We start from the raw sequence: 21,664 nt of genomic DNA, 5'->3' as shown, positions 1-21,664 counted from the left end.
AAGAGAATAAAATAAGAAAAAAAGAATAAATGAAAATAAAGTGCTTCTCTTCCTTTGTTAGCTCAGTATTTTCATATACTCAGAGACAAACATTTTTATTCCCCCTAATAGCCTCCTAATTACTACTAAGAAGGCCTGTGTAGATAATAGGATAAGGATTTGAAGATGAAAGAATAATAAAAGAAGAAAATGTTATATTTACTAAACTACAGGGATATGATATAATTTATTAAATTATAAAGAGAACATGAGATAAATATCAATTGAAATAATTTTTTCCATTCAAGCAAATATTAAGTATGTAGGACCCATTTGCCAAGAGGGCAGATTCTAACATACCACTGGACTTACTGAATAACATGAAAAGTGTAGTGAATTGGGGTAAATTACATCAGTTTTTAGACATACACCATGACAAACCATACAACTTGTGTTTGAACAAAACTCCCACGAGCATGCCCATTTCTAAGACAGTGTTGCTTCCTATGCAGGACAGAGAAGTCATTTTAGTTAAATTTCCACTCTATTCAACAAGTCATTGCCTTGTGGGAACATTTATAAATATCATCTCCATTATTCTCATTGTTCCTTATAGCTATACAGGTAAAAAAAAAAAAAAAAAAGAATTGAAATGTAAGAGCCAAGATATAAAACCATCTGAAGTATCAAATGCAGCATATCCCAAAAGAGGAAGATTTTTAGGACACAGAGTAGGAATACAGCAGAGAATCCATGTAGGCGTCTCAATTTTCAGGAGAAATCAAAAGATAAACAAAGCAAGAATAAAGAAAGAGAATAGTGTCAGTGGGCTGCTGGTATAAACAAAACCCTTGAAAGATCAGCAAAAAGAAAACCTAAATTGTGAGAGAATAAAAATATTACAGGAGCTAAATATTAAAAGGAAAACAAGCAAGAAGAGTACTAAAATGAAGGTTAGTGCAAAGGCAGGACCGAGAATGTGAAAGAAAAACATGATAACATAATGTTGCAAGAAAGCTTCCCAGTGTAGGATATCTTTAACTTCTGATTAATATGTTTTGCTTCTAAGATGAGTATATATAACACTCTCTGAAGGTGAACTTTTCATGAAAATAAACCAAGATAATGATGTATTATTTACCCACCAAGTTGTAAATATAGGCTTTGAAAAAGTAGCCTGCAGCTATCACTCCTTAAGATTCCTGGGGGACAGGTGGGTGTCTCAAAAAGTGAAAAAAAATCTACAAACTACTACGTTAAGATTAAAAAAAGAGCAGATGAACTTGTAAATGTGCATTTTATTAATACATTGATTTTAACTGTTTGGTAATGCACTGATAGTTTTATAGATCTATTTTAAATCTAACATATTCAAAAAATGAAAAACATTATTGGGGCCAAAGAATATGTTGTTTCCAACTTCATTACAATCTAGTCATTTTTCTAAAGTATATTTATATGTGCCTAAAATGTTTGGGGCATATAAGAACATCAGGTTTATATGCATTTATAGAATACATTCATAAATTAATTATCGATAGTTTAATCATGTTAATTTGAATATAAATTTGAATACATATTATAAATTGCTTCTAGACAGAAGATAGTTAAAATATTTTATAACAAGATATGTGTTCCATTTACTTGGCATTTTCAGGGAGTGTAGTACTCTACTTAGGTGAATAGTCTAGCCTTTCCCCTTTAGAAGTTCAAACTTTTAAATTTTAATCACCTTTGAAGCAAATCTTTCTCAAATATTATGTTTTTGCATATACCTTAACCTTTTCTGGATAGCTCAGGGTCATTATTAGGAAAATCAATAGCTGTGCTGGGTTGCAATACTCTGCTGTCATCTGGGAGACTGATGAGTGCTCCCACTATAACAAATGACCCTAGACGACTCTGGTTTTTAAATTTCATCTGTACATTTTTTGTACTTTTCCCCTGTCCTAAATCCCTGTGAGGCTGTCAGCATGCCGGCCTCTAGAAGTCTCCATCGTCTCCCCTCCCTCCCTCACATAAACCATTGCACGCATCTTCTTCTAATTTGCTGCTACATTTTACCCTAAATGAGAGACTCTTATTAAATTGAGGGAAGATAGAGGAAGAGGGAGGAAAGAAGTTAAAGTTACCAAATCTGCAAATATTATTTGTAAAATGGATATTCCTGCACATACTTGAAGGTAGAAATGATAGGAAATGCCCTTGTTGCAGTGGGTTATACTTCACTTCAAGTATAATAATACTTGCTTCGTCTCCAGAGAAACCAGATGGCTGCATCAGAAGATTTTTCTCTGGAAGTTTTATGGAAACGATTGACTCTCACCCTCAGAGAGTGGGAGCAGAAGTCAGAAGTACCTAATCCTTCTGGGATGGATCATGAGGGATGTGGCCTGGAGAACCTTTCTGTTCTTACGGGCTAGCCCTGAGGGAAGAGATCCTTTTGGGACAGCACCCTCCAATATCAGGTCACAATGCCAAAGGACAGGTTTCTCTAGGTAAATGCACATCCCCTGCTGTAATATCCTCAGATATGTCATGGAGGTAGGGGAGTAAAAGAAAGAAAGCTCAGTGGAAAAATTTTAATCAAGTCTTTACCTTTTATTTACCTATCAAAAGGTTCATGTCAGTTGGAGCTTCCTATATATTGTTTAAAACTTTGTTTGTTGACTCTTCATGTTGTGCTAAGTATTTGGTTTACCATCAGTAATCGAATTTAAAATATAAATTTTTCAGAATTATCATTTTACCCATTAACTGTTTAGTGAAAGGAATCAAACTTTCACCTATTGTAAGAAAATTTAAAGAAGCCATCCTAATGTAAAAGAGAAAGAAAGAGAGAGAAAGGTGAAATGGGAGTAGAAATCTTATTAGCAATGTATAATTAATAATTGAATAAAATTTGATTTTCATTTCCTTTCCATTAAGTCTCCTAAGAATAAAAGAATAATAAACAAACTCATGCTCTCTTATACTTTACCAAGTACCATATGTCCATGTTAATTAGAATGCCTTCACATTTCTTTGAGAGAACACACATACTAGTTCGTTTTAAAATAACATTCTGAATTTGCATATTTTCCAATATATCCCAGGACCTTTTTTTGGTTTTTTGGCGTTTTTTTGGCGGTACACGGGCCTCTCACTGCTGTGGCCCCTCCCGTTGCAGAGCACAGGCTCCGGACATGGAGGCTCAGCGGCCATGGCTCACGGGCCCAGCCGCTCCGCGGCACGTGGGATCTTCCCGGAACAGGGCACGAACCCGTGTCCCCTGCCTCGACAGGCGGACTCTCAACCACTGCGCCACCAGGGAAGCCCCATATCCCAGGACCTTTCTATCTCTCCTGTAGGTTTGGCCTCATTACTTCTGTTCTCCAACTCTCTACTGACTTTCTATACTAGAGGTAGAGAAATCAAGAATGTCTTTGTAACACTTTTGAAAAAGATTAAAGCAAGCATGAACAAAGATAGGAGTTATAAGACAGGGTAATTATCATTAGTTCAAGAAGTATGTAGGTGGTACCGTCAATGGAACTTGGGAGGTGGAGCTGGTGGGGTGGGGGAGGTTTACTGGAAGATACCGTTTTCTTGACTAAGTTTACTAGGCTTTCAGTTCGGGAAACCTGACCAACAATGAATCACTGCAGTGAAAACCAGACTACAGGGAATGGCCATAGAAAGATAAGAACTATATTCTGGAGAAAGTGTCACAGTGTAGAGGTTATTGAGAGAAAAACAGGTATGGGAACTCAGAACAGGGACCCATGAGGTTAACAACGAGATTTAAGACAAGAACAAAATGATTACAATTATAATACAAGGTAATCTAGGACAAGATTCTGAAGCCAAATTGATGCTGCAGCTCTAAACTTCTGACCTAGAGCATTCTGAATTAGGAAGTAGATGTGTTCCAGGGTTTCAATTCTGTTTGAACTTCTACATAGAGATTAAGGGGTTCCCACTGTCTGCTTCAAGGAAGGAACTTAGGCATTCATTCAATTTATATTCATTGAGTGCTTCCTAGGTACCAGAACCATTCTAAGATCAAGAATTAGCAGTGGTTCAAATTATCTGACCTCTTGAGAAGTCTCCATTCTAGTGGGTGGACACTGACAATAATCAAATAAACAAATGGACACAGAATGCATTTTCAGTTATAGTCAGTACAATAAAGAAAATAAATCAGGGCTTCCCTGGTGGTACAGTGGTTAAGAATCCGCCTGCCAGTGCAGAGGACACGGGTTCGAGCCCTGGTCCGGGAAGATCCCACAAGCCGTGGAGCAACTAAGCCCATGCGCCACAACTACTGAGCCTGCGCTCTAGAGCCCGCGAGCCACAACTACTGAGCCCACGTGCTGCAACTACTGAAGCCTGCGTGCCTAGAACCCGTGCTCCGCAACCGCAATGAGAAGCCCGTGCAACACAACAAAGAGCAGCCCCCGCTCACCGCAACTAGAGAAGGCCCGCGCTCAGCAACAAAGACCCAATGCAGCCCAAAATAAATAATAAATAAATAATTAATTAAAAGAAAAGAAAAGAAATCAGAGGAAGGGAATGGAGAATGTCAGCAGGTGTTATTTTGGATAAGGTTGTCAGGTAAGAGTTCCCTGAAGATTCTTAGATGAATATCTCAAAGTAAGAAAAAGGAATATGTGGTTATTTGGAAGACAAGTAGTCTAGGAAAATGAAATGACAAATTCAAGATCCCAAGTAGATGAGAATGTGCTTGTTCTGTTTGAGGAACAGAAAGGAAGCCAGAATAGCTAATATAAATAGGCTGACGACAGTATAAGTAAAACTTCCCATTTTGTTATAACTAATAACAAGTATCAATTTCTGTTTTTACTGATCCCTAAAAATTCATACTTTGTGTCTTTAAGAATTAATTTTTATGGAGAAAATCCCATGCAGACAAGATATGTTGACCACTTAATCCTAATTTTATCTTGCTGTTACATTCATACACATACAGCCCATAACAGATCTAAGACAGCCGATTATTATATAAAGAGGGACTAACTGCTTCGCATATTAAATTTTAACCTAATGTTATGAATGATTTTCCATAATTGTCAGAGTTTGAAGCCTTCAATAAGGAAGAGCTTTCATATGGTATGAATCTTATATGGTATGAATTCATATATATGAATCTTATATGGTATGAATTTATATGGTATGAATCTTATACAACATGATTGCTTTTAAATATAAGGACAGCAGGGTATTTTTGAGAACTGTTACTTCAGTTACAGTTTGACTAATTTTTAATCAAAGCATTCAATATATCTGTATACTTTGCAGCATGATCAATGGAAGCCTCAACGTTTCAGATATTGTTTTGTGCACAGGATGAATGAAAGTTGCAGTTTATAAAAACAATCCATAAAACCATCTACATCTACTGTAACTTTGTTGGAGATGGAGATCAATGTTCTGAAATAAAGTATTTAGTAATAAAAATTAGGACACACCTTTCCTATTTTTTGATGATTTCTATCCCCCCTGAGAGAAATAAAAGATCTGTGGTTAATCAGATTCTAGACTCCACTGTCTCTTAGATCAGAAATATGGATAAGGAAAGAATGTCTCAGGAAGTTTTATTTTTCAGATCTGAAATTCAGATATAAAAATAGCTTTTGTAGAGTAGCATGTTAGTTTATAGTTTTCAAATAACTAATGTATGAAACAAGTCTCTGAAAAAAGTTTGACAGGAAGGGGACATTAGGGCATCACTGAGAATAACTGGAGTAAATGAAACTTCTCCTTTAGGAAGGTCTATATGTCTAATCTAAGACTAATGGCAAGAGCCATTGATCATCACTATGTTGATGTTATTTTAGAGAAACATGAACTCTCATGCAGAAGACTGTTGTAATCAATTTGATCAAGAATTGATCGTGTGGAATGAGTGAATTTACTGTCTTTGATAGTCATGGAATTGTAAGATCCAGTAAATATTTTTCAATATATATTCACAGCTGCAGCAATACACAAATAAACATTATAAAATATTTATTATCAATATTGTTATCCATTTTTGTCCATTCAGAAAAACAACTCAGAGGTGAAAATATTCACCCAATCAGCAAAGGGAAATAGGTTCTGCTTGTTGAAGTAGTGAAGAGAAACGTAAGTAAAAATTTTAAAGTCATGCAGGTTTTCTTCCCACTAAATGAGGGACATGATATTTATTTCACGTGAAATCTCAATTTGTTTCAGATAAAAATTTATAAAGGATGTGTACAGGAGTTAGAAAATCATTGTAATTAAAGGCACAAGCTTGAGGGAAATTAAGGAAACCTCAAATATCACAGTTTTGGAATCCTCAGCTTTACCTAATATCATTATGGGTTGTGAGAGAGTCAAATAAGTGAGTCTTATGCCCAAGAATACTGGCTTTATTTTAATGATATACTCCAAAAAGGTTGGTCCTGTTCCTTTCAGCTACACTGAACAAAAAAATATAGAACTAACAGGAAACTGGTTAATATTGCAGTTTAGGTAATAGTAAACAAGTCATTTTATTTTCCTTGACTTCAGACTTCAAGTTATAATTTATATGATAATATTAAATTAGTTAATTGATTGGTCTGTTCCTTCTAGTTCCTTTTGGGAAAAAAAGAGTACTTAGAAATAGGCATTTGCATGACATACTTTGGAAAAAGCTGGGCTTACAAAAGTCCCAAACCAAGAGGGAATTTTATCACATTTTAATGCACAATAACACTTCCAGTCTTAGTGCCTTACACAGGAGCAAAGCAGCATGCAAAAATCATATGCTCTCTGCAAATACCTTTGAACACATAATGAACCACTTACAAAAAACCTCTGGCATTGTAAGATCTCAAAGGGGTGTAAAACTTCACTAAATGTGTTTTTCCTTTACTGGTCAAATAAACACATACTGAATTTTATGTGCAAGTGTTTAGTGTTTCTAAAATGAACACCCAAATGCACGGCTTAGAATCTTCCACAATAGGGAAATTGCCAAAAGAAAAAGAAGGAAATATCAAAAGAAAAAAAATCTTACAATATGTAATAATAGCTGGACCCTTTTAACTGCAAGCTCCAAGAATCTACTGTTGTTGTGGAGGTTATTACTTACTTAGTAAAAATTTTCTCTTGTAATAGAGTATAAGCGAAAGAGAAACAATGACATTTTATCTCTTTTTTGGTCTCCTGGAATGAGAGCAATCTTAGCATCAATTGAAGCATTGATCTGCCCTTCAGGAAATATTTACATTTCAGTGGATAGAAACTTGGACTGATAGAAGAATGGTTTTTCTGAAGACTATTTATAGTACTAATAATGATTTTTTATTGGATTGAGCATCTCTCTGTCACCAGTGCTATCTTGATTGGAAATAGAGATTCAAAATTTCAATAATAAATGCCCAAAGGTCATACTAAAAAAAGTGGATGTGGATTTCAGTTAGTAAAATTAAATGGGTTTATGTAAAATTTGTTGTATCTCTTCTCTCATCATAGGAGTTATCGGCTTATTTTCCTAGAAAATTATTTGTCCTTAATACTTAAAATTTTATAGGATTGTATGTGCTATACCAGGAAGAACAGCACTCATTTATGTACAGTTGTGAGAAGACTTGAATTTCAGAGTCCTTGTAATAAAATGGTTTAAGAAACTATGTGGGCTGTTTACAGTTGGCTCAAATCCATATACATTAAGGTCCATGAATAGGACAAACCACAGCATCAAGGTGAAGGTGAGTGCCATATTTGCACTATATTCTACAGATGCCCTAATAACTTGCTGGGTTTGATTTGGTCCTCTTAAAAACTGAAGGACTATTACAATTGATCTTACATCTATTTAAAGAAAACCTTTAACTTTAAGAAACTTTAAGGGTTTCTTCAATAGATAGAAAGATAGCTTTGTTTCGATTTAAAAGCAGAACAGCAAAATATGATAGCAAATGTTACAACAGAACTGCTGCTCTGGAATATGACTGTGGATGATCTCACTAGATGAATTAAATGAAATAAGAGTGCAGGTGCAGCTCAGGGGACATGGGTTTGTTAAAGATGTCATTCAGAACGCAGGATGAGGCAGTGGGAGTGGTCAGTGACTGGGTAATTCAGCACTTCGGACAGTTCCCAAGGGCACTGCTTCCTTCCAGGTACTTAGAGTACTTAACCTTTAGATGACCAAACCTACTTATTTAATTCTACCTCGCAGTGTCACATTTATACCTGCATGTGACCTTAATCCCAAAGAAAATGTCTGCATTCATCCACAGAGCTCTTCGTGTTTCACATGAAGCCTACATCTTCAGTCCTGACAGGAAGGTTCATGGTGTTCTTCCTGTTACTTGAGGTTATGTCAGGCTTGTCACTAGGCCTTGTTATATTAACTTAATTTTCAACCTGACTGAATATGAAAAGATGAAGATGAGGTCATCCAAGTCATGGAAGAGTCTTTACCAACACCTGATGGTCCATTAGAGTCAAGTCCTCTGGGCCATTTAAATGCAGAGCCATTCAGCAGCTGTTGTATAACAAACTGAAATGAGGTGCTCATACTAGATGAGGGGTCGGTGATGCAGAAAAAGCCTTTTAAGAATCTGCTAAAATTCTGCCTAGCGCCATGTGGCCTAACTGTAGAAGGTAACACAAGCATATTAAGGCCTTCCTTGCAGCCTCTGGTAATAACAGAATTGTTCTTCTGGAGCAAGGACTTTGGGCCAGTTTCTAAGAAGCAGAACTACAATTCAGGATAGTCTATCTCGTTTCTAATCAAAGGACAAATTCCAGATTAAAATTAGAATTATTGACAAGACAGAAGTATATACATACATATATCAGTCTTAAGGATCCTACATGGTTAACAGGTCTGTGACCTTAATGCTCAGAGGAACTCAATTTGTTTTTAATTTCTTTAGTGGATTCACAGATATCAGAAATGAATTTTCTAGCCTGGCTGAGAGCTCTAAAGAGTACTGAGAAAGCATGAGAATGATCTAGCAAGGAGGAGGAAGGACAACAATGGCCTAAAACACTGCAGAAGGGAGAACATGTAACAGAGAAACTGGTATTTTATTATTTTATGAGAGAGTGATACCATGAAAGTTTGACAAATATAAAAGCTCTGAGGTCCTTCTTTATCTAGCTGAGTAGTACATGATTGTTTCTCTGTATGTTCTGAAAGCACCAACAGCAGAAAAGGCATTCCCTAGGCTTCCTGGATGAATAACACATTAATAACACAAATAACACAAATAACAAATAACTCAGGTAGCTCTGAGTCTGGAGCTAGTGATTAATACTGAAGGAACAGCAGTGATTTTCATTAGAAGGCCAATTCTACTGGTTCCTCAGCTGTAACTGTTGGAAAATCTGAAGATTCTGAGATTTGAGAAGGCTCCCTAGGTGTCCACCCAGATGGTTATGTGACCTGAGAAAAGAGCTTCTTATTTATCCAAGTACAGAGTATGCATTTGTAAATAATAGTATTGATTCCCCAAAGTCATGTGTGTATATCAGCCGTATTATTCAAAGATCAGCTCTACGCATGCGTGGGCGATTAACAATTTGGCACCAATTTAGCCAACTCTACTCTCAGCGCTGAAAAAACATCTGAAGGAGATTCAGGATAACCCACCCTGACTCACAAAACTTGATTATGTTTGTATGGTTTCAGGAAATTTCCCTCAAAATTTAACTGAAACCTAAAATTTAACTGAAATTTAAACTGAAATTTAAATTTTAAAATTTAAAATTTAAAATTCAAAATTTAACTGAAACCTAAAACCTAAAATTTAAGCTAGGCTTTATTTTTAAATATTGATATTAAACTTCATGACATCTAGTTTATCATGACATCTAGTTTATCATAAATATCATGGCAATTTAACATGAACAATGGATTTAATTTTTCCACTTTCTATACAGTTAATACGATCTTTATTTAATAAAAAAAAGAAAGGAAAGGTCATATTTGTTAATCATACTACTTTTGGAATGCTCGTGGATATTAAGGCATTTGTTCTTTGCTACATATATATGACATTTAAATACAGTAACTAAATACAAGGCATTATTATTAGCAGACATGTAAACTAATGAATGCCACTAAATCATGTTGCAAAGCCCACAGGAAAACATACTACACAATTTATTGTTAATTTACTCTGACTTCTTTGATATCATTATTTTCTATGATTTATAAGTTATTTTTCATAGATAATTTAAGGCAGCTTATATGATCAACACAGCTTTTTCATTTAACTGCTATGTATAAAACAGATAAGCAACAAGAATATATTGCATAGCACACAGAATTATAGGCATTATCTTGTAATAACTTTTAATGGAGTATAATGTATAAAAATACTGAATCACTATGCTGTGAAAACCTGAAATTAATGTAATACTGTAAATCAACTATACTGCAATAAATATAATATTTTCAATCAATCTTCACTATCATTCATTTTTGACAATTAGAAGAGGAAACAACACTCATATAAAACCATTTTCTTTTCGTGGGTATTTTTGCCTATTTCCTATGAATGTGGAAATAAGCAACTAAATGTCTGACCCATAACTTAGGCACATGTGTCAGCCTAAATTGCCTTAGGAGTGTGAAGTAAAAAGAGATTTTAATACTTCTAACAACTTAAAAATACTGAGTTCTTAAATAACTATAGTCCACTCGGCCTCTACAAGTAAATGAAGGAGGAAGAGGAGGGCCAACTGTTACAAATCCAGTTTCGTTGCTCACGGTAGACCTCTGATATTTGATGGGCTAAGCAGCAATGCATATGAGTTTTGTTTTTAATATCACTCACTATTAACTGCAGTTCAGTAAAACTAGATTCACCTTTGGATGTAATAATACATATAAATATAGTTCACACATACAGTAACTGCGACGCAGGAATAAAGGTATTATTTTCTACTGTTTTTTAGTTATATTACTTTAAAATTTCATTATACAGACACAGATCTGTAACTTCATTAGACATAAACTACATACATGTCGATGTTACTTGAACATATACATGCAAGCATGTTATTTATCTCTATTTTTCAATGCTATCATTTCTCCTTTTATGGATAAGACTACTGAGGTTCAGAGATACTCACCGGGTTACTTAATATTCATAGTGGGTAGGTAGTAAAGCCAGGTTTGGAACTGAAGCAGATTCTGGCTTAGGTTACAGTGCTTTTTCCACTGAATCATATGTCCCACCTTCAAGGTTTTAATTTCATTTGTTCGTGTTTGACATGGGCACACAAGGAAACATGTGGTAGAGCTTTGGAGTTCATCCACAGATCATATTTTCCTACACCATCATTTTGCATGAGAGGCAAGTAAAGGCAAGTGAAGTGAAGCAACCGGAGAAAACTACACAGAGGTAGTGACAGGACTGGAACGCAAGCCCTGTGCTCTTTAGATGCTACCTAGAGATGAAGATAATTTATCTGGACGATCACAGCTTAGCCTCAGGATATCCTGATCACAAGGATACTTCAGTGGGTATGTACATACACATTTCTCTTGGCATCTTAAGAGTAGAATTAACGCAGATATATTTTAATTTTTCTTTACAAAATACACTTCTAAAGTGACCTCATTAAAGCTCTCAAACCAAAACAACAGCACATTAGTAATCTGATGTTCTAATGCATTTCAGACAAAGGAGAAAAATGTGATGCGACGAGAAATAAATTCAGCAGTAGAGCTGTGCTTACCTTCATAAGTCCCACTTTCTAGGAGAGCACCACTTTTCTCCAATTCCATAAAATCTTCAACAGTGATGAAAATATAGTCCACTCCAGGAACCTCACCCTCCTTATGTGGCCTTGTGGTGCCTGAATAAGGAAAATTAAAAACAAAAGCAAGACTCTAAGTGATTTGTTGCTGAACTTTAGAAATACCACCACACTTCTGAATATTCAATAACACTTGTTTGTACATCCTGCGAGTTGGCAGTTTGCATTTGTCCTTCTGTTTGTTTGGAAACAGAAAATAGCAGGGGTTTAAGATTAAAGTAAACATACAAAGCATTTTTCTTCATCAAGTTTATAAAGAGTTCATTGCCATGGAATGTGGCTGCATAGGTTTTTCAGTGAAAAATGCAGACCATTGTGCCCTTTTTGAAGAGGTGGCTTGAATATTGGGCCAGGAGTCTGCTAGCTCAGGAATTTACATATCTCTCTTCCATGAATGGACCTCTATTGTTCTGTAGAGTGCTTTGCTATGACATAAAATACAATGGAAAATAGAAATGTTAGCAAAATGTCAATTTACCTTTATATTTTCATGATCTGCTCCTTTATGGGGGGGAGGTTGTTGCCACTTGTTAATTTTGTGCCAAATAATAGCTTATATTTGATTTAAAGGATAAGAAAGGCTTTATTATTACTTAAAATTAAATGACTAAATAATAATTAGAATTGAGTAATAATTATAATTAAATTAGTATTATGTTAGTAATATAGTATCCCTCCTCCCTCCTTCTCTCCCTCCCTCTTTCTTCCCCCTCCCTTCCTCCCTTCCTCTCTTTCTCTCTTTCTCTCTTTCTTCCTTCCTTCCTTTCTTTCTTTCATTATTGTCTTTAATTCTGACTGCACTGGGAGGTGACACACTCTAAGGGGTTACTGCATGGGTCCACCACTCTTGTTTCCTGCATCACCTATAGAGTAAACAGCTTCTGTGACCAGGGTGACAGGAATAGCAGCCTGTGGCTCAGTACAGCTCCACTGGAGAAGTCAGTCTCCCAGACCTGCTGTCCAGTTCGTGAGGTGGGAACCAAAACAGAGACATATTAAAGGCTGTGGGTTTGTTTTCTGGAATACTTCCTTCCCTGAACATGCCTTAAGCTTCTTTTCTTTTTCTACGCCACCTACATAAGACATTTTGCATGTCAGATTGGAATTTTCGTAATGCATACGTGCAAATAGTATGCAGAAAGTACATAGAAGGCAAATGTGTAAACAAAGTACTAGTACACTGGCAGGCTTATTCACATGTATACTATCGTCCATATTCTCTATAAGCTAAACAAAAAGTATTTCAAACCCTTAAATTTATTTTCACTCTCCAAAATCTTTATCAACTAGGCCCTGTAACAGCCAGTCAGTTCTCCTTTTAGTCTATTAGGATCAAATCTGGACTGCAAATGAGAGGCCTAAACTAATATCAGAATATACAGTGTGTTAGGAAAATTCATTTTTGGTAAAAATGATTACTTTCCATTGAAAACATTTTTTAAAATTTGAAGGCATTATGTTCTAAAATTAAATTTTACAACCTTCTTTGGGGGTTGCAAAACAATTTTTTCCCCATAGTCATGTTTAATGACTTTCCCCTGAATTTGTTATTTTATTTTGTTTAACTGAGTCACATTTTATAATATTCCCTTCTGCTTTTAACGTTATAAAATATAAACCTCCCACACCTAGTATGCATAAGGTTGTCAAATTAATGTTTCTATGAGAACCTTAATTTTCAATATCCTGACTATTATATGCTTAACCCTTGTGAATTAAAAGCACATTAACATGGTTTTCGGCAATCAATTTGTTTTTCTGTTTCTTTAGAACACGCTCTAATCATTAAGAAAGATCACGTAACACAGTTTCAATTTTCCTTCCTAATTTATCTGCATATTTCAGAAGCTACACGCTTTGATTAATTAACTGCTTGCAGTGCAGTAATGCATTCCCAGCACAATGTGAGCATAAGACCACGAGCCTAAGGGCAATTTCCAGGGCTGCTGACTTGACTAGAGTGACTCGCCTGCACCAAATTCTAGTGAACGTGTTTGGGGTTGTGCTCTTCTTGGAAGGACCATGAGTACTTTGGTTCACTGGTTGTTCTTCCATCTACGTCTTACATCTCAGGCCAATGTGACTGACTTTCTGCCTTAGGGATTCAGCCTCCCCTGTGGCTGCATCAGTGTCACCTGTTGCTGTTGACCTGCTTGTTGCTGGCTGCCTATTTGGACTGGGGGTTCGCCTACCTCGCTGTTGCTTGAAGAAGTTCTACACTACAATCTTAAAAGCTGCATTTCCCATATTTGACATCAATCTCCCATCCTTTTCTCTCATTCTGTTCTTCTTTTTAATTATAACCTCCAGTCTCCTGATGGCTCCTAATTTCCATGATGTTCCCCATATTTGCCTTTCTACTAAGGGACTGGGAATCTAACATGCCTTCTTTCCTTTAGTTCATCTTCACCATTTTCCACGTCTTAACAAACCTCCAAGTTCCCTATTGGCTATTTCATTCAGAGACTGCAGCTGCTATAGAAAACCATGAACTTTCACTGACAAAGTACCCTACAGATTTAGGCCTTCTAATGTTAGTTTTGCTGTTGTTGTTGGACAAGTTTTTGTTTATTCATTTTGTTTTTTTTTAATTGAGGTAGAGTTGATTTACTATGCTGTGCCAATCTCGCTGTACAGCAAAGTGACTCAGTTTTACACATACAGACACTTTTTAAAAATTCTTTTCCATTATGGTTTATCCCAGGAGACTGGATATAGTTCCCTGTACTATAAGGTAGGACCCTGTTGTTTATGCATTCTAAATGTAATAGTTTGCATCTACCAATCCCAAATTCCCAGTCCATGCCTCCCCCCCCCCAATGTTAGTTTGATTCAACTGATGCATGGCAATCCTTTTAATAAGTGTCTTCTTCCCTCTTTGACCCACCATGTTCTAATACTCAAGGGCTTTGACTTTTCAGCAGAAGACGTTAGCTCATTCTCTTTCTGGTAATATGAGAGATACTCTGAATTAAAATTCCTTAAAGTTTCCTAATTTCTAACTCCTTCATCTGCATTATCTTCATCCTTAATTGTAATCATCCATCCATCTTGCTAAGACTAATCCCTTCTCCTCTGCTTTCTTTCAAAGTCTAGTTTTTATTTTTTATCAAAGTTATACAGATATTTTAAAGATTCTACACTTCTACAAGGTTTGTTATTCTACAACTCTACGTTATTTTTTTTAAGTAGACTGTCATCACCTGCCCACACACACACACCTTTCATTTTATCCAGCGGTAAACACTTTTAACTCTTTTAGCTGATTCTTTTGTTTTACCTTCATGTCTTTAAATAATTTATCAATACTTATGATGGCTCTTGTTGTTTTTTATTTTAGTCACTATTGATTTCTTGGAAAAGAAAATGAAGATTTAGCTCTTTTTGCCCACACTTCTTCACATCACTTCCTCCTTTTTCCCTTCTCCCATTCTCCCAGTAGAACAAACTTGTGTTAGATTACTATTTAACATTTATAATAATAATACTATGTAAATCTATTTCCAGCAGAACCATGTACTGTGCTGATTAATTTTCCATTCTTGTGTAATTTTTTGTTTACTCTAAATTTAATGTTTTAATTTCCAAATTTCCACATACTGATCAATATTTCAATTAATTAATCCTCTCCTTGGATAAACAAATCTCCTCTCAGAATATACAAATACATTTGATATTTTGTCAAGTTTATCCTACTGAAGAAATTTCTCCTGCAGCCTTCTGATCTGCTCCAGTCCGGACTGTGTTGGCCTACCACACAGCTGCCATCCTGGGATCACCTTTTGCCGTCATCCTGGGATTCACCTTGCCTCTTCCCTGTGTTGTAACCCCTCTTTCCCAGATCCCATATCTCTTTTTGTAGTCCACTCCCTCATTTTGGCAGAACACAACTGTCAGAAACTTTCTGTCAAAAGTTGCATGGGAGCTACATTTTTGAGACTTTGCATGTATGAAAATGTCTTTATTCAACCCTCACGGGTAGCAAATCTGACTTGGCATTTCAGGAAAATATAATGAAAACATATTATTTCCATCCTGTTCCTCTGTTAACATCACTACCACTTTTCCTGTCATGCATGCCCTGAAACTTTCCCTCAGGGTCACATTTGAGGTCTCCCTCATTCTTTTATTCCCTCTCCAAATAGCTGGCAAATTCTATGCCCTGTAACTCTACAATGTCATCCTTCTCTTCTGCACTATCTCTGCTCAAACACTGCCCTCCTGGACTAAGAAATGGCTACTTCACTGGTGTGCCTGCCTCCCCCTCTTAGTTTATCATTGCACTACCCGATTAGCCCTGGTACAGCATGAGGCTTATCACATACCCTCTCCAAAGGGCTTATCTACCCAATCTCTAGTCAAGAAACTTGGCTGAAAAAGGTAAGGAGAGGAAAATACTGTTAGCTAAAAAGAGTCAGAAGAGGTTCAGATTCTGTTATCGGCAATAAAGTCAACTCTCATGATATGCCAGGTTATAGAGTCTCTCTAGGGGGACCTGCCTTGACAGAACATGTGAGAGGACATAATATAAGAATTTTCTGCTTCAGAAATATTTTCCTTCCTGTCCTGCCATGTGTCAATCTCCTTTCCTTTTAGCCCAAATTTTCCACCATTGGAATTACTCTTCAGTTTAGCCAAAATAGAAACTACCTTTAAAACATATGCTATAGTAGATAGGAATGTGAGCCATGGAATCAAACTGTCTGAGCTTGTTGATGCTATCAGCAATATCTTGAGGAAGGTTCTTCATCTCTATAAACTCTAGTTTTCTTACCTGTAAAATGGGAATAATACTAGTAGCATATTTAAAAAGTTAATTTGAAGAAGAAATGAGATAACCCATATACTTAAAACAATGTCTGGAAAATTTTAGGCACTCAGAAAGGATTATATATGTTAAGTACTCTTATCTGAAAGAACAGAGATGACATCATGAGTAGTTGTTTTTTCCTCATGAATTTTTAAGATTTTTTTTTTTGAATGTGGACCATTTTTAAAGTCTTTATTGTTTTTTTTACAATGTTGCTTCTGCTTTATGTTTTGGCTTTTTAGCTGCCAGGTATGGGGGATCTTAGCTCTCCGACCAGGGATCGAACCCACACCCCCTGCATTGGAAGACGAACTCTTAACCACTGAACCACCAGGGAAGTCCCCCCAGGAATTCTTGCCAAAAATATTAATTGAGCATGTATTATGTGATATTCAAGCACTATTCAAGATACCTGGTATATATCTTTGAAGAACACAGAATAGAATCCTTTCCTTCATGAAACTTACATTCTAACGAGAAGAGACTAAACAAAGAAAATTTTTTTCTAAGTTATATAGTATTCTGTAAAGGGCTAAATCCTATTGAATGACCATAAATCAAATCATTAGCACCTATGGACTATTCTGTGGGACAATTACTGAGATTTTTAACCGTTAGCTTAGACAATACAGAGCAAAAGTTTGAAGAGAAAGACTGTAAAGGACCTGAAGGGAAGCAGAAATCTGCAATACTTATGGGCTGCAGGCTTCAGAGGAGTGAATGACAGCTTGGCTAGAGACCTCTGGGAATCAACAGGAGTTCCACAAAGAGCTTGGTTATATTTTAAAAAGAATCACTAAATTCCTAGAGAGAAACTTCACTTATTTCACGTACTGCTTGGTCTAGCTTAAGTCAATTGACTTATACACTGGTGTCCAAATACATGTATTTTTGAACTTCCAAGGTTATTTTTATAGGGTTGATAAATATGACAGTGCATGGTGGGTTCTGATGACTGGTAAATGTGCACACACATAGACACATATATATATCACCCCTCGTTTTTAAAGGAAGAAGGTGGAAGGCATCATGTGGCAAAAAGATTCTTAGAACTGAAATTCAGAACATCTGCTTTTTATTTTTGTTTTAATATTTTAGATATGTGGTTCTGGGTTAAAACAACCTTTAGCTGATCATCAGTTTTCTTATTATGCAGTGAGGTAAATACTGGATATAAAAGGGTATTATAAAAAGTAAAAACATGAGCAACATGATTGCATTCCTCCTTAGTAATATTAATACACTACTAAGAGTAATACAATTCTAACAAACATCATTGATGGTATGTTATTGTTGGAATCTTTATAATTAAAGTTTCAAGTGAATTAATTTCATTAAGGCTAAAATTTCTTAAGAAGAAAAAGTTCTTATGCCTAAAGACACAGATTGCCCCTTTTTATTGTCTGGGTATAAAGAAACATTGAGATAGAAATCCATTTCCTTTGATTACACACTAAAATGTGGGACACAATGATTTAGTCACTATTTAGGAGGACCCTCTGCCTTTTGTTAGACAGATACTTAAGGCCAGTAGAGCTTATGGACTAGATTGCAAGAAGTTTTTTTACCTTTTGCTGAATCATTTGAAAAGTGTGAAAGTGCTCATAAAACTTGATTAGTGGATCATTTAATTTTACCTTCAGGTATAGAACCTTCAATAACAAGACTCACAAAGTAAGATTTTAGATCTATGTGCCCGGGAAGAAAAGATATTAGTTGGGGGGCTTCCCTGGTGGCACAGTGGTTGAGAGTCCACCTGCCGATGCAGGGGACATGGGTTCGTGCCCCCGGTCCGGGAGGATCCCACATGCCGCGGAGCGGCTGGGCCCGTGAGCCATGGCCGCTGAGCCTGCGCGTCTGGAGCCTGTGCTCCGCAACGGGAGAGACCACAACAGTGAGAGGCCCGCGTACCACAAAAAAAAAATATATATATATAAAAAAGATATTAGTTGGTCTTAAATCAGTTGCCACCAGAAGAAGAAAGCAATTGGCTGAAGAAAGAGAAAGCAACTGGTGATCTATGAACACCCCTTTGGAAAGAAATACAATTCTAAAAATAAGGCAAATAATATGAAATGTAATGAAGTGTTGTACAATGGTAATTTATAGCTAAAGGTAATTAATATGTAGACTGGAGAAATAGTTGAATTTCCTGAAGCAGTTACCTTATTTTTATGCTGAAATAATTATAGCTACTTCCCTATCTCAAAAGATTATGAATAGAGAGATGACAGTGAAGCAAGACTCAGCAGTAATAACAAGTAATCACACAGCATTAGGAACAGGGTGGAAGCTAGGGAGAATAAAAGAAGAAATACAGATGATTCGTCATATAGCTAAAGCTAAAGCTCACCTTTTACTGCTCTTCTATATTTAGTTGGCGCTTCCCTAAGTGGTGTTTAGAAATGTCCAAAATAAATTTTATTATCCAAATTATGGTTTATGTATTTCATTCTTTACTATGTCTTCCTGACCACTCATCCAAAGAAAAAAATAAAAGGAATGGAAATGGAGGAAATGGTACTAAATTAAGTCTTTATCTCCTATTGCTTCTTTTCTTTAAAAAAAAACGTATTTAATAATTGCTAAATTAAGTACAGCATGAATAACACCTCCTTCATGAGTTAAGGAAAGAGTACGGTACTTGTGCTCAAAAGACATGTTCTGAAGAGAATGAATTTACTCCCAAATGGCTACCTTATTATTGATGCATAGTGAAAGCACATGAAAGTCACTTGTCGTTTTGTTACCATGGCAACTGGAGGGGTGCCAATGGATTTTTTTATTATTATTATTCTACCTTTTAAATGAAGGAACATTTCTCCTTTTGCCTTAGGAAGAAAAGAGCATGACGTGGGTGGTAAATGTAACCCTAAGGCACATTTCCCCTCAGCCTTCTGATAGTTCCTAATTTTAGTAAAGTGCTTAAAAAACAGTCATTGGCTTACAAGACAGTATTACTACCTAGATGATAGTCCAATCATCTACTGTGATCTTTTTTTTTTTTTTTTTTGTGGTACGCGGGTCTCTCACTGTTGTGGCCTCTCCCGTTGCGGAGCACAGGCTGCAGACGCGCAGGCTCAGCGGCCATGGCTCACGGGCCCAGCCGCTCCGCGGCATGTGGGATCTTCCTAGACCGGGGCACGAACCTGTGTCCCCCGCATCGGCAGGCGGACCCTCAACCACTGCGCCACCAGGGAAGCCCTACTATGATCTATTTTGATGTACTGAAAGTCCCACAGTGCCCATTGCATCACAGGCAGATGGGTCACCGTGTGAGAATCTGAGAAACTGGATTATTTTCTTGTGCATGTTTCTGAATATATATTTTTCTTTATTCCTGGTGTTTCTCAACTGCAAGCTGGATAAAATAAATCTTGACCGCTAGGGTGACTTCCTCTAGATTCAACCTTAACTTACTATTAGATTCCTGAAGATACTTCTTTAGTTTGTCAGTTACTCATTAGCAAGTGTGAACACCATCACAGATTTGTGTACTTCCAATAAAAACATTCAGGGGATTCCTTGGCCGATGGCTCTCATCAATTTTTACCTAATCAGCCTAGGCCTTGGGTTTTATTATACTCACTTTCAATCATATAAAATCCAGAAGTATGATTTTATATAGACACAGAGCTAAAGCAAGCAAAGTAAATAATATAGTTTGGGCCACTGATTCCCATGTGATAGAGAGATTATAAAGCAATGTGAGATTTATACATTTCATATCAACTGATGGGGGAGGATTGGGTTAAGGTCAGAAAGGAAAACATACAATTCAAGTCAATTAATCATCTATTAGGTTTTTTATTGAATTATTTATTGCCTCAATAAAACACTATGAATGCTTTGTAAAATACTGAAGACAAATCCATTTGCAAAACACCAGTAGTAACTTTGACTTATTTTCTTAACAGTGCATTGTTCTAAACCTCAGGAATTATTTTAAAACTCTCTTATCCCCTAAAACAGGATACTGTTAATTAGTGTTTAAAGCTGAATTGACATAGACTAGTAATGTTACATATCTTTCAGACACCGAGACTTTTTTGAAGAAGAAATCTCTCCTTGAATATCTCTGGATATAAAGGTTCAGACTAATGTCCCATATGGCACCAATTACTGTTTTACATCTTAACAGTTTGGATTGAGGCAGCATAATACCCAAATGGATGGTTCTTAAAATGTTGGATGCATCAGAACTACAGGGAGGCTTGTTAAACACAGATTGTTGGGTATCACATCTGGAGTTTCTGATTCAGTGCTCTTGGGTGGGGCCTGAGAATCTTCATTTCTAAAAAGTTCCCAGGTGATATTGATGCTTTTAGTCCAGGGATAACAATTTGAGAACCACTGCTCTAACCTCACTCATATCTCAGGGAACGCAAACTAAAAGCCATGTTTTAAATGTCATTGTTAATTTAACCACAACACCTCACAAAGCATGTGGTTCATGACTTGTCATTGGCCCTAGAGTAATCTACAGCTGTGTACTGGGTTCAGCGGAAACAATTCATTAGTCGTTTGTTGGTGTAGAGGTGAATAGAGTCATGAGAGGTACGCTGGAAAACCAAAGTACTCTCTTATGCTACTGCACATTGCTTTTTCATAGTTCTCTTAAAAGTTACATGAATTTGGAAAATAACTGACAAATCTCCATTTATGTTTGCTTATAAATAACTTTCATTATTATCTGAAGTAATACAAAGTATCTTGGTCCTATGTGTGCAACAATATGGCTTAAATTCTGAAAGACATAGGTGGCTTGAATATTATTGCTCACCAGGAATGACAAATATGGCAAGAAAAAACAAGTATCTAATACAGAAAATCTCTTGCACTAAGAAAAACTGTGGTGGATTAAAAAAAAAAAAATCTAGAAGACAAATGAAAAATCTGTGGACCTCCAACAAGTAAGAAAAAAATAACACCTCATTATTTCCCTATGCCAAGGTATCTGATTCACTAAATCATAAATTATAGTTTGTCTACAACTATCCTAATCAGACTAAATCAGGGGATGAGCAGCATACATTGTGGAATTAGTACCCATAAGGCTCTAGGTTGGAAAAAAATATT

At 36.2% G+C, this 21,664-nt stretch overlaps 1 protein-coding gene across 1 annotated transcript in view; it reads right to left on the bottom strand.

The window, feature by feature from the left end:
* Positions 1-21,664, bottom strand: part of MAGI2 (membrane associated guanylate kinase, WW and PDZ domain containing 2) — a gene marked incomplete at its 5' end in the record, with an annotated part of 1,082,576 nt that overhangs the window by 587,543 nt on the left and 473,369 nt on the right. Inside the window, one exon of the mRNA XM_060156186.1 lies at positions 11,695-11,814. Within this exon, the coding sequence (XP_060012169.1) occupies positions 11,695-11,814 (120 nt within the window). The remainder of the gene's footprint in view (positions 1-11,694; positions 11,815-21,664) is intronic.

Source organism: Lagenorhynchus albirostris, chromosome 8 (genome assembly GCF_949774975.1).
Source record: "Lagenorhynchus albirostris chromosome 8, mLagAlb1.1, whole genome shotgun sequence".
Classification (NCBI taxonomy): domain Eukaryota; kingdom Metazoa; phylum Chordata; class Mammalia; order Artiodactyla; family Delphinidae; genus Lagenorhynchus; species Lagenorhynchus albirostris.
The sequence above is the reverse complement of the archived record's forward strand: the minus strand, read 5'-3'. Positions and strand labels throughout refer to the sequence as shown.